This window comes from Macaca mulatta, chromosome 20, assembly GCF_049350105.2.
Source record: "Macaca mulatta isolate MMU2019108-1 chromosome 20, T2T-MMU8v2.0, whole genome shotgun sequence".
Classification (NCBI taxonomy): Eukaryota; Metazoa; Chordata; class Mammalia; order Primates; family Cercopithecidae; genus Macaca; species Macaca mulatta.
The window spans coordinates 1,757,917-1,770,107 of NC_133425.1; the positions used below are offsets into that span (position 1 = coordinate 1,757,917).

Consider the following 12,191-nt stretch of genomic DNA (forward strand, 5'->3'; position numbering starts at 1 on the left):
AAAACAATCGTGTTGCTTTCGGAGACTTTTTGTTTTTTTGTTTCTTATGAAGAGGCAAGTTTTCTTTCTTCCTGAACCAAAAGGTTTTAGATGGAGCACAAGATTCATGCCATATTTACAAGAACAATTGATTTTTCTGCCAGGCAGAGCAGCCAGTCTGTCTCAGAGGCTGTGCTATGGAGTGGGGAGGACCCTTGCTCAGATCAGCCCATGCCTTCCCCAGGCCCCTGCCCGTCCACCCACCCTTCTGTCTGAGTACCTGTTCCATGCCCGGGACGACCTGGTCCTGAGCCTGGCCGGGCCCCCCCGCCATCTGCCATCCACAGGCCTGGTGACAGAGAAAGCAGTGCCCTTGAACAGCAGCCCGGCTTTGGGGTGCTCAGCCCTCTCTGTAGGATCCTGTGTGGCTCAAGGGGTCTGCCAGGCCTCCAATGGGCAACAGGGGCCCTGAGCCGTGCGTGGATCCATTCTAGGCAGAGGCAGCTGCCACCACCGCCTGCCTCGAATGCTCAGCCCTAGGCTCTCGGCCCCGTAGCTCTGCAGCCACAGACGGTGCCTTCCCCAGGCTGAGAGAAGGGTGGGGTCCAGCCGCTCAGGACCTCACAGGGTGGCCCTGATGAGCCCCTTCCCTTGCAGCCACACCCACTCGCCCGGGTCTATGGCCACGGCCGGAGAGTGGTCCTGTGTGCGCTGCACCTTCCTGAACCCGGCCGGCCAGCGCCAGTGCTCCATCTGCGAGGCCCCCCGGCACAAGCCCGACCTCAACCACATCCTGCGGCTCAGCGTGGAGGAGCAAAAATGGCCCTGTGCCCGCTGCACCTTCCGCAACTTCCTGGGCAAGGAGGCCTGCGAGGTGTGCGGCTTCACCCCAGAGCCTGCACCTGGAGCTGCCCTCCTGCCAGTCCTCAACGGAGTCCTCCCCAAGCCACCCGCCATCCTTGGGGAGCCCAAGGGCAACTGCCAGGAGGAAGCAGGTCCAGTGAGGACTGCGGGGCTGGTGGCCACGGAGCCCGCCAGGGGGCAACACAAGGACAAGGACGAGGAGGAGCAGGAGGAACAGGAGGAGGAGGAGGGGGCGGCGGAGCCCAGAGGGGGCTGGGCCTGCCCGCGTTGCACGCTGCACAACACACCCGTGGCCAGCTCCTGCTCCGTCTGTGGGGGCCCACGCAGGCTCTCGCTGCCACGGATCCCTCCTGAAGCCCTGGTGGTCCCGGAAGTGGTGGCCCCGGCCGGCTTCCACGTTGTGCCTGCCGCGCCTCCACCCGGCCTCCCTGCGGAAGGCGCCGAGGCCAACCCCCCAGCCACCAGCCAGGGTCCCGCTGCTGAGCCAGAGCCGCCCAGGGTCCCGCCCTTCAGCCCCTTCTCGTCCACCCTGCAGAACAACCCCGTGCCACGGAGCCGACGCGAGGTTCCGCCCCAGCCGCAGCCGCCGGTGCCTGAGGCTGCCCAGCCGTCGCCCTCTGCCGGCTGCAGGGGGCCCCCCCAGGGCTCGGGCTGGGCTGCGGCCGCCCGCCTAGCAGAGTTGCTGTCTGGCAAGCGGCTGAGTGTGCTGGAGGAAGAGGCCATGGAGGGCGGCTCTAGCCGCGTAGAGGCCAGCAGCTCCGCCTCGGGCAGCGACGTCATCGACCTGGCTGGAGACACCGTGCGTTACACGCCCGCCAGCCCCTCCAGCCCTGACTTCACCACCTGGTCGTGTGCCAAGTGCACACTCAGGAACCCCACGGCGGCCCCCAGGTGCTCGGCCTGTGGCTGCTCCAAACTGCACGGCTTCCAAGAGCATGGCGAGCCCCCCACCCACTGCCCCGACTGCGGGGCGGACAAGCCCGGCCCCTGTGGCAGAGGCTGCGGACGGGTCTCCTCGACCCAGAAGGCCACCCGCGTGCTGCCCGAGCGCCCGGGCCAGTGGGCCTGCCCTGCCTGTACCCTGCTCAATGCACCACGGGCCAAGCACTGCGCTGCCTGCCACACGCCTCAGCTCCTGGTGACCCAGCGGCGGGGGGCCGCGCCCCTGAGGCGCAGGGAGAGCATGCACGTGGAGCAGCGGCGGCAGACAGATGAGGGCGAGGCCAAGGCGCTCTGGGAGAACATCGTGGCCTTCTGCCGGGAGGTGAGGCGCCCCTCCCTCACCCTCTCCCTGCTCCTCAGCCTCCTGCTTCTGCCCTCCCCGTCCTAGGCTTTGGGCTCTGGCCGTGGGCTGGGGAGCAGCCCGCAAGGCCTAAGACGTGATGGGGTGGGCAGCACCCTCCACCCCGAGGCTCCGAGCTCCCGACGTCCCTGGGGTCTGGCTTGGCCTCCTGACCTTGGTCCTTGCTCATGACCAAGATGCACGACCTTCACCCACCTCAGCCCTCCTCCTTGGCCAGGAGGGCGCCAGAGCCCCGTCTGATGTTCGGGCCGCAGGGAGGCGAGGGCTTCCCAGGGGCAGCGTGGAGACCCCGCTGAAGTCTGAGGTTGGGATGTGAAGTGTGAGGTCGGGATGTGAAGTGTGAGGTCGGGATGTGCCCATGCCCCACCCTCGGGGGCAACGTGGAGACCCCACTGAAGTTTGAGGTCGGGATGTGAAGTGCGAGGTCAGGATGTGAAGTGTGAGGTCGGGATGTGAAGTGTGAGGTTGGGATGTGAAGTGTGAGGTGGAGATGTGCCCGTGCCCCACCCTCAGGGGCAGCGTAGAGACCCCACTGAAGTGTGAGGTTGGGATGTGAAGTATGAAGTTGGGATGTGAAGTGTGAGGTTGGGATGTGAAGCGCGAGGTCAGGATATGAAGTGTGAGGTTGGGATGTGAAGTGTGAAGTCGGGATGTGAAGCGTGAGGTCAGGATATGAAGTGTGAGGTTGGGATGTGAAGTGTGAAGTCGGGATGTGAAGTGCGAGGTTGGGATGTGAAGTGCGAGGTCAGGATGTGAAGTGCGAGGTCGGGATGTGAAGTGCGAGGTCGGGATGTGAAGTGTGAGGTCGGGATGTGAAGTGTGAGGTCGGGATGTGCCCGTGCCCCACCCTCAGGGGCAGCGTGGAGACCCCGCTGAAGTTTGAGGTCGGGATGTGAAGTGCGAGGTCAGGATGTGAAATGCGAGGTCGGGATGTGAAGTGCGAGGTCGGGATGTGAAGTGTGAGGTCAGGATGTGAAGTGTGAGGTGGAGATGTGCCCGTGCCCCACCCTCAGGGGCAGCATGGAGACCCCACTGAAGTGTGAGGTTGGGATGTGAAGTATGAAGTTGGGATGTGAAGTGCAAGGTTGGGATGTGAAGTGTGAGGTTGGGATGTGAAGTGTGAAGTTGGGATGTGAAGTGCAAGGTTGGGATGTGAAGTGTGAAGTCGGGATGTGAAGTGTGAAGTCGGGATGTGAAGTGCGAGGTCGGGATGTGAAGTGTGACGTCGGGATGTGAAGTGTGAAGTCGGGATGTGAAGTGCGAGGTCGGGATGTGAAGTGCGAGGTCGGGATGTGAAGTGCGAGGTCGGGATGTGAAGTGCGAGGTCGGGATCTGAAGTGCGAGGTCGGGATGTGAAGTGTGAGGTTGGGATGTGAAGTGTGAGGTCGGGATGTGCTCATGCTCCACCCTCAAATCCAGCATGGAGTCACCCACAGTCAACTGGGGAACGGCCTGCATCCTTCCCAGCAGGGTCAGGGCCAGAGCCATGCTGCCACCCCTGTCCCTGCAGCCTCCCACTGGGGGCTGAGCTGTCCCCCTGGGCCCACACGTCCCCTGCTCCTCACCAGGGCCTCTCCACACAGGGCAGGGCGGCCAAGCGCCAGGTCTATGGCTGTCCATACTCCACCCGTCCCTTTGGGGCCCAGGCAGTGCTTTCGGGCGCTCTCCTGGGTGGGGTCTTGTCCCTGCCAGGTGGAGTGAGGCCGCCTTGCCCAGCCTGAGCATGTGGCCGTGGTCTCTGCAGAACAACGTGAGCTTTGTGGATGACAGCTTCCCTCCCGGGCCTGAGTCTGTGGGCTTCCCCGCGGGCGACAGCGTGCAGCAGCGCGTGAGGCAGTGGCTGCGGCCCCAGGAGATCAACTGCTCCGTCTTCAGGGACCACAGGACCACGTGGTCTGTGTTCCACACGCTGCGACCCTCAGACATCCTGCAGGGGCTACTGGGGAACTGCTGGTGAGGTCCTCTCCAAGGCCGGGTTGGGGCTGTGGGCGGGTGTCCAGCCGCGGTCCCCCCGAAGCTGCCCCGAGGTTACCCTGAGGCTCTGCACAGGTTCCTAAGCGCCCTGGCGGTGCTGGCAGAGCGGCCGGACCTGGTGGAGCGGGTGATGGTCACACGCAGCCTGTGTGCAGAGGGTGCCTACCAGGTGCGGCTGTGTAAGGATGGCACGTGGACCACGGTGCTGGTGGACGACATGCTGCCCTGCGATGAGGCCGGCTGCCTCCTCTTCTCACAGGTGGGGCGGCCTCTGACCCCGGCCCCCGTGCCCCACAAACAAGGCTGGCTGCCTCCTCTTCTCACAGGGCGGGTAGTGTGGGGGCAGGCGGGGGTGGCCTCTGACCCCGGCCCTCTGCAGGCACAGCGGAAGCAGCTGTGGGTGGCCCTCATCGAGAAGGCGCTGGCCAAGCTGCATGGCTCCTACTTCGCGCTCCAGGCGGGCCGCGCCATTGAAGGCCTGGCCACGCTCACCGGCGCCCCCTGCGAGAGCCTGGCGCTGCAGGTCAGCTCCACTAACCCCCGCGAGGAGCCCGTTGACACTGACCTCATCTGGGCCAAAATGCTGAGTTCTAAGGAGGCTGGGTAAGAGGGGGGGCACTGCGTGGTCAGCTGCGTTGGGAGGAGAGGCGAGGCGGAGTGGTGGGAGACGTGGGGCTGGCGGCCCCTTGACCCGGTTCTGCATCCACAAGGTGCCCCGGTGTGGGCTGACCCGTGTGGCCAGGCCACAGCCCCCATCACCTCCCCTTCCCTGGGCGGATCTGGAGCTGGCGTTCTCATGCCAGGAAGGCCACATCCTGGCCCAGACTGTGGGGCGAGCCCGATGCTGTCACCCCCTCAGGGCAGGCGTGAGGGGCGTGTTAAGTTTGGCCACACCCTGGTCAGCGGGTCTGTGCCTTGACCCCTGGAGGCCTGCTGGGAGTGGCCCGGTGCGAGCACCTCAAAGCTCCCAGAGCCCTCCTCAGCTGACCCTGGGCAGTGCCGCTGTCCACCCGCCTGGGAGCCACAGAGCCCAGAGCCAGCCTCACAAGGCCTCCAGGGGACCCAGGCCTGCCACCCCTAATTCAGGCCCTGTGTGCCTCAGGCACGGTGGAGGGGGCTGGTCCAGACCCTCCTGAACACACTTCACATGCTCCCTACAGGCAGGAGTGGGCCCCGGTCAGTGACGGCCCCGGTCAGGGAGGGCACCAGTCAGCAAGGCCCCCCGGTCAGTGAGGGCCCCTCTCAGCCATGTCCCCAGTTGGTGAGGGCCCCAGTCAGCCATGCCCCTGGTCAGTGAGGGCCCCGATCAGTGAGGCCCCCAGTCGGTGAGGGTCCCGGTAAGTGAAGTCCCCGGTCGGTGAGGGTCCCGGTCGGTGAGGCTCCCAGTCGGTGAGGGTCCCGGTCGGTGAGGGTCCCGGTCGGTGAGGGTCCCGGTCAATGAAGTCCCCGGTCGGTGGGGCCCCGGTCGGTGAGGCCCCAGTCGGTGAGGGTCCCGGGCGGTGAGGGTCCCGGGCGGTGAGGGTCCCAGTCGGTGAGGGTCCTGGTCAGTGAGGGCCCCGGTCGGTGAGGGCCCCGGTCGGTGAGGCCCCTGTTCAGTGAGGGCCGCTCTGCCACGCAGGTTCCTCATGGGTGCCTCCTGTGGCGGGGGCAACATGAAGGTGGACGATTCGGCCTACGAGAGCCTGGGCCTGCGCCCCCGCCATGCCTACTCCGTCCTGGATGTTCGAGATGTCCAGGGCACCAGGTAGGGCCGGGCTGGCTGAGGGTGGGCAGGGTGCCGGTGAGCCACGGGCAGTGCTGTTCTGATCCTCACCCCTGTGGTCTGCAGGCTTCTGCGGCTCCGAAACCCATGGGGCCGTTTCTCCTGGAATGGCAGCTGGTCTGACGAGTGGCCACACTGGCCGGGGCACCTGCGTGGCGAGCTCATGCCACACGGCAGCAGTGAGGGCGTCTTCTGGATGGAGTATGGCGACTTTGTCAGGTATCAGCGCCACGGGGCAGTGTGCGCTGCCGCCGCCCTCCAGGGCCAGGTCCTTCTCTGTAGAACAAGCCTGACCCGCCTGCTGACCTGGGGTGGGGACGGCTGGTCTGTGGCCCAACGCAAATGGGAGCTGGGGCTACAGCTCCAGGGTGCCGACCTCAGAATCCAGGTCCACCCAGGTCAGCAGAGCCCAGAGCCCTGAAGAGCCACCCCTGGACGGCTTCCAGTGTAGGCCTCAGGGATGGGCCCCCAGGGGCCGGGCTGCAAGAGGACGGTGACAGAGCAGCTGGCACCTGCTGGGGTCACCGGCCTGTGGTTGCGCCAGGAGCGGAGCCACGGCGGTGTCGGCTGCGGTGGGCTCAGGGCCCCATCTTCCCGCTGCCCCCAGGTACTTCGACTCTGTGGACATCTGTAAGGTGCACTCGGATTGGCAGGAGGCACGGGTGCAGGGCTGCTTTCCCAGCTCGGCCAGTGCGCCCATGGGGGTGACAGCGCTCACGGTGCTGGAGCGGGCCTCGCTGGAGTTCGCTCTCTTCCAGGAGGGCAGCAGGTGTGTGCTGTGGGGCCGCACTGGGCTGGGCTGGGCTGGCGGCCACGGCCACGCGTGACCCCAGCCCGCGGTGTCTGACGCAGGCGCTCGGACGCAGTGGACAGCCACCTGCTGGACCTGTGCATCCTGGTGTTCCGGGCCACGTTCGGCAGCGGTGGCCACCTCAGCCTGGGCCGCCTCCTGGCCCACAGTAAGCGCGCGGTCAAGAAGTTTGTCAGCTGCGACGTCATGCTGGAGCCTGGCGAGTACGCTGTGGTGTGCTGTGCCTTCAACCACTGGGGGCCGCCCCCCCCGGGCGCCCCTGCCCCCCAGGGTACGTGCCCCCTACCCCAGGCTCATGCCCCAGGCCCGCAGGGAGGGCTGTGGCTCACACGCCCCTCCTTGTAGCCTCCAGCCCCTCGGCAGGGGTCCCAAGAGCCTCCCCAGAGCCGCCGGGCCACGTGCTGGCTGTGTACAGCTCCAGGCTGGTCATGGTGGAGCCTGTGGAAGCTCAGCCCACCACGCTGGCCGACGCCATCATCCTGCTCACCGAGAGCCGGGGAGAGCGGCACGAGGTGGGTGGGGGGTCCTAGGGACAGGTGGCGTGGGGCAGGGGGAGTCTGCCCCAGCCCCTGCCCTGCCCCACAACTGCTGTGCCTGTGCCCAGGGCCGTGAGGGCATGACCTGCTACTACCTGACACATGGCTGGGCAGGGCTCATTGTGGTGGTGGAGAATCGGCACCCCAAGGCCTACCTGCACGTGCAGTGTGACTGCACCGACAGCTTCAATGTGGTGTCCACGCGCGGCAGCCTGCGCACCCAGGATAGCGTGCCACCCCTGCACAGGTGCGCCCCCGCCCCGCCCCCACACCTGCCCCACGCCTGCATGGTGCACCCCCACCCCCACCCCACTGCACCCACACCCATCCCATACCCCCACCCCCACCCCACTGCACCCACACCCAACCCATACCCCCACCCCTGCTCGGGGGTGCCCATACCCCTGCCCCCACCCCTGTACGGGTGTTTGTCACCCCACTCCTGCCCCTGCCCTTGCACGGGTGGGTGCAGTCCTGTCCCCATCCCCCCCTGCCCTCCCCTGGTCCTCACCGGTCACCGGTCCCCTCCCCTAGGCAGGTCCTGGTGATCCTATCCCAGCTGGAGGGCAACGCGGGCTTCTCCATCACCCACCGCCTGGCACATCGCAAGGCAGCCCAGGCCTTTCTCAGTGACTGGACAGCCTCCAAGGGGACCCACAGCCCCCCACTCACGCCAGAGGTCGCTGGTCTGCATGGGCCCCGGCCGTTGTGACCACGATGCCCGGGGCAGGGGCTGTGTGCAGACGGACCCCCACCCCCTACACGCACTTTATGAGGGAGACCCCGACAGAGGACGCTTGAACCAGAATCTCAGGACCCTGCCCAGGGAGCTGCCAGCCCAGTGTGCAGCTTCCCATGGGCCTCCCGCCCCCTCCCTCCCCTCCCTGAGCACCCACAGCCCGCCTGGCCAGGCCTCCCGGCCACCACGCAGAATACCTCGAACCAGACGGGCTGTGAGCCAGCCCCACTCACCTGCCAGCCCCAACACCCGACGGGGGGCTGAGGCCAGTCTGCCCCTCCCTGTGGGCTCAGAGTCTTCTGTGGGGGAGGCAGCCAAGAGCTCTGTCCACAAAACCAAATCTGGGTGTCAGACGCCAAGACCCCAGGGTGGGATCAGGGACCACTCCTCGGGGCATAATATCAGTTTTCCCCCAGAGCCCGGGTCCCTGTTCGCCACGGGGCAGGCGGGGTCCCTGGAGCCCTGGTGTGGAGCGGAAAGTCCCAGGGCGGTCCCTGTCTTAGAAGGAGGGGCCCTTGGCCAGCCACCCCCCAGCGACACTATGCAATTGCGCCCGCCAGGATCGAAGCCATGACCGGGTGCAGGCGGGCGCCAGGCCCGCTGTGGGTGGGCACCAGTTCTCAGCACCGCTCACTGCTGCCGGGCAGGCCAGGACCAGCAGGCTCCTCAGCCAACCCTGTCCCTCAGCTCGGCCCTGCCACAGAGAGGGACCCCAGCCCATCGTGGACGTTGGCAGGGCTCAGCCGCTCCCACCTCCCCACAGAAGCCCAGGAGCGTGTGGACGTCTGAGTCCAGCTTCCTGCGTCCCCACCCGGCCCTCCTGGCCCCTCACCCCCAGGCAGCGAGCCAGCCCCACCCCCACGCCCCCTCGTACCCTGGCAGGGGATTCCGGGGCTGTTACACCTGGAGAAACATTCCCACTCCCCTTTGGCCTCCCTGTACTCCGAGCTGTGAATATTTTTAACCCTGTAAATACGGCCAGCTCTTGTGACACAGAGACTATTTTATCAACCGTCAGCACCGTTCCTTTACGATAGGATTCTCCACAGTGGCTTCTGACTCAGGCTCCAATGGACCAAATAAAAGCGTTTTGTTTTGTAATCACGCCTCCTCCTCCGGCTGTTGCTCTGTCCAGGGCCCTGTGGAAGGGCAGAGAGGTTGCAGGTCCGAGGGATAGGCCCTGCCCAGGCATCCCGGGCAGGTGGACAGATGGGGGCCCCTGGAGATGGCCGTGGTGGGGTGACTCACAAGCTTGTAAGGGGCAGCCAGGAAGGACGGAGTGACTGGGCGGGGGCAGGGGCCGCAGCCCCAGGGCCAGGAAGGACTGGGCAGACAGGACAGCAGCACATGCAGCTTCTCCCAGCGAGGCATCCGCACTGGGGGCCCTTTCTGAACCCATCAGTCACCCGGCAGGAAAAGATGGAGTGAGGGGCTTGTGGGGAGAAAAGTTTCCTGTCCCCTCCCAGTCTCGTCCCAGGATGGCCTCTGCCCCCACGCAGGTGCCGCTGATCAAAGTGCCCAGTCGGAGGCTCTGCTGTCTCCCTGGACGGAGTTGGGGGCTGGGGTGCGGCCGGTGCAGGGTAAGAGGCTGTCACGGGCAGCGTATCGAATGTGAAAGCAATTAAAGCCACCAGCAGTGTTGGCTCCAGGCGGGCCTGGGGCGGCGGGGAGCTGCCAGAACGCATCTCGCCTCGGTGCCAGCGGACGCCTGCCCTGCTGTCCGCGCCTGCGTGGCCACACCGCACTCCTCCTGGGGGTGGGGGCCAGGCTCGCACCCACTCTCTTCTGACACAGAGCGGGCTCTGTCCAGCCCTGGGGTATCTGGGACCCCCGCTCCTCCCGAGAGCTCCTCTGCCCCTGGCCCCACTCCCACCGCCACCCACCTCTCTGGTTTCTGCCGCCCCAGCCCTGTGGTGACCCAGGACAGAGGCCCATGAGAAGGACCCTCGTGGGCAGGAGTCTCCATAGCAGGCGAGGGGTCCGTGCCCACCCTCTTAGCTGCCCGGAGTCCCCACTGGCCCAGCCAGCAGCCTCCTCTCCGCTTGAAACCCCCGGGGGGCAGCTCCAACAGGGAGGTGGTGAGGGAAAGGGGGGGCATCTGCAGAGGACTTGGGCTCCCACAGCCCAGACCCTGCCAGGTGTTGGGCCGGGGCCACTGTGGGGACCTGGAGGAGGTGGCTGGCAGCAGGTAAGGGGAACAGGTGCGAGCGTCCTGCAGGCAGCAGGGAGGACTGGCTGGGCAGAACACACAGCCCTGGTGCAGGGCAGACCCCGGGGGCAGCTGTCGGGGCTGCCTCCTCCTTACTGACACGGCCCGGCCCCTGCTCAGCCCTCCCCTCCCTTCTCTGTGCAGGCCTCTCCCCTCCCCGCATTTCCTCCTGGGTCTCACCCCCACCAACAGCACCATCTCCCTGGTGTGTCTGAACTATGCCAGCCCTGTGCCCCCACGGTGCCCTCTCCTGGCCCCTCTTGTTGGCGCTGCTAGCCAAGTGGCCTTCCCGGGGCAGGCAGTGGCGAGTTCTCACTTACGAGGCATCCCTGTCAGAAGCACTTAGTGTACAAATTAGCCGTGGCCTCTTCGCCTCCTTCCGCAGCTCTGGGCTCCAGGCTGACTGGGCTGCGGCTCCAGGCCCTCTCCTGCCTGCCCGGGGCGCACGGCTGCCCAGTGAGGACCCCTGGCTGCCCGCCCATGTCCTAGCCAGAGTGCCTGCTCTCCACTGGCCGGCCAGGGCTCCCCCAGGACCCCGACCCAGACCTGGCTGGGGGTGGCCACGGCGGGCTGGGGGTGCTCAGTGAGGTTTGTGGGGGTGGGAGGCCAAGGCCCAGGACCTGGATCTACCCCAAGAGTGGCCAGCCCTGGTGCTGAGGGCTACAGGGGGGCTGGACATGGGGCCCCACCACCCCACCTGCCAGTTGGAGGCCCCGCCACCCCGCCTGCCAGCCCGCCTGCCACTCAGGCGGGGAAAATCATCTGTGACAGGCCCAGGAAGGCCGGCCCCGGGGGCCGCAGAGAGACGCACACAGCTCCTCTTCCTAACATATGGCTGCTGTCGGCCCCGGGCGCTGCTGGTCAGTGCCAGGCTCAGGAGCCGGTGGGGGCTCGAGCAGCCTGAGCCTCTCGTCCCACCCGCCTGGTCGGCTGCCCCCTCTGTCAGTCTACATCCCAGCCTCCTGGAACGGGGGCTCACTCTCACTACAGCAGCTTGGCCCTCCAAGGAGTGTCCCATACCCTCATCTGTCCCAGAGGCTCAGGACACACAGAGGGTCAGCCCCACACCCGGCCCAGGGTGGCCAGTGACCTGGCATGTCCATGAAAGAGTGCAGTGCATGGAGAAGGGCCCAGCTGGGGTCTTCCAGAGCCGAGCGGCGGGTGGGAAGGGGGCTCTCTGGAGTGGAGTCTGGGACGGTCGGGGCTGCTAGGGAGGACTCTGCCTGGTAGAGCTGCATGCAGAGCATTGGAGCCGGAAGACTCCTGGAGCCAGGGACCCATTCAGGCACCTCCTAACAGGATCCCTCAGGTGGATGGACCCCAGAGCTCCGCAGGCACTTTGTGTGCCCCCCACCCTTGGGCTGTTGTCCTGGGCGCTCTGGCCCACTCGGGTGCCCAGCCCCCTCCGTTCTCCCCCCACACCACCACTGTGTACCCGCCCGTCAAGGCCACCAGCCTCAGGCTGGTGCCCAGGGCCCTCATGTGTGGCCATGACCCCTTTGGCCAAGGCCGGGCTGCCCCTCTCAACCAGGGATCCTTGAGTGGGCTGGAAGGAGGAAGCCCTCAGGAGGCCTGTGCTCTGTAGACCTGGGGTTCTTGAAGTGCTCAGGTGGCCACAGGCCCTGGGGTCCGTTATTGAACAGACATCAGCTGTGACCAGGCGCCTTGCAAGGTACTGATCCCACATGGGGGCTCCAACTTGCTGCCGCAGGATACGCCAGTCTCAAGACCTACGTGGGGCCTCCAGCCTGGCTCCAGCTCTGCCACTGCCCTCACTGCGCGGGTGCAGGCGCCCCGGCCCCTGCACCTGTCCCGACACTGGCTGTGTGTGGACGCTGAGGGGATGAGACAGGCCTGCCCCCGGGCACTGGCCATGCCGAGCACTGCCTCCACTGCCTTCCCTGAGCCCAGCTCTCCATCCTGCCCGTGAGCCCCGGGCACACAGTCCCAGTGTTAATGGAGGTGACAGGCGGGCAGCCGTGGGCAGACCGGGCAGAAGAGGTTAATGGCCAAA

The 12,191-nt window shown here is 66.4% G+C and overlaps 1 protein-coding gene across 19 annotated transcripts in view; it reads left to right on the forward strand.

Moving 5' to 3' along the window:
- CAPN15 (calpain 15) overlaps positions 1-9,069 on the forward strand; it is a 29,655-nt gene extending 20,586 nt beyond the window's left edge. For 16 of the 19 annotated variants that reach the window (XM_077984799.1, XM_077984787.1, XM_015125208.3 and 13 more), the window contains 11 exons: positions 637-2,107; positions 3,891-4,099; positions 4,196-4,379; positions 4,500-4,723; positions 5,739-5,864; positions 5,949-6,101; positions 6,490-6,651; positions 6,735-6,964; positions 7,039-7,205; positions 7,298-7,476; positions 7,764-9,069. In XM_077984799.1, coding sequence (XP_077840925.1) covers positions 659-2,107; positions 3,891-4,099; positions 4,196-4,379; positions 4,500-4,723; positions 5,739-5,864; positions 5,949-6,101; positions 6,490-6,651; positions 6,735-6,964; positions 7,039-7,205; positions 7,298-7,476; positions 7,764-7,941 — 3,261 coding nt within the window. In that variant the 5' untranslated portion in view covers positions 637-658 and the 3' untranslated portion in view covers positions 7,942-9,069. Of the gene's footprint in view, positions 1-606; positions 2,108-3,890; positions 4,100-4,195; positions 4,380-4,499; positions 4,724-5,738; positions 5,865-5,948; positions 6,102-6,489; positions 6,652-6,734; positions 6,965-7,038; positions 7,206-7,297; positions 7,477-7,763 lie in introns of all 19 variants that reach the window. The other 3 variants (XM_077984794.1, XM_077984786.1, XR_013411266.1) reach the window with 2 other exon arrangements.
- The last annotated feature ends 3,122 nt before the right edge of the window (positions 9,070-12,191 follow it).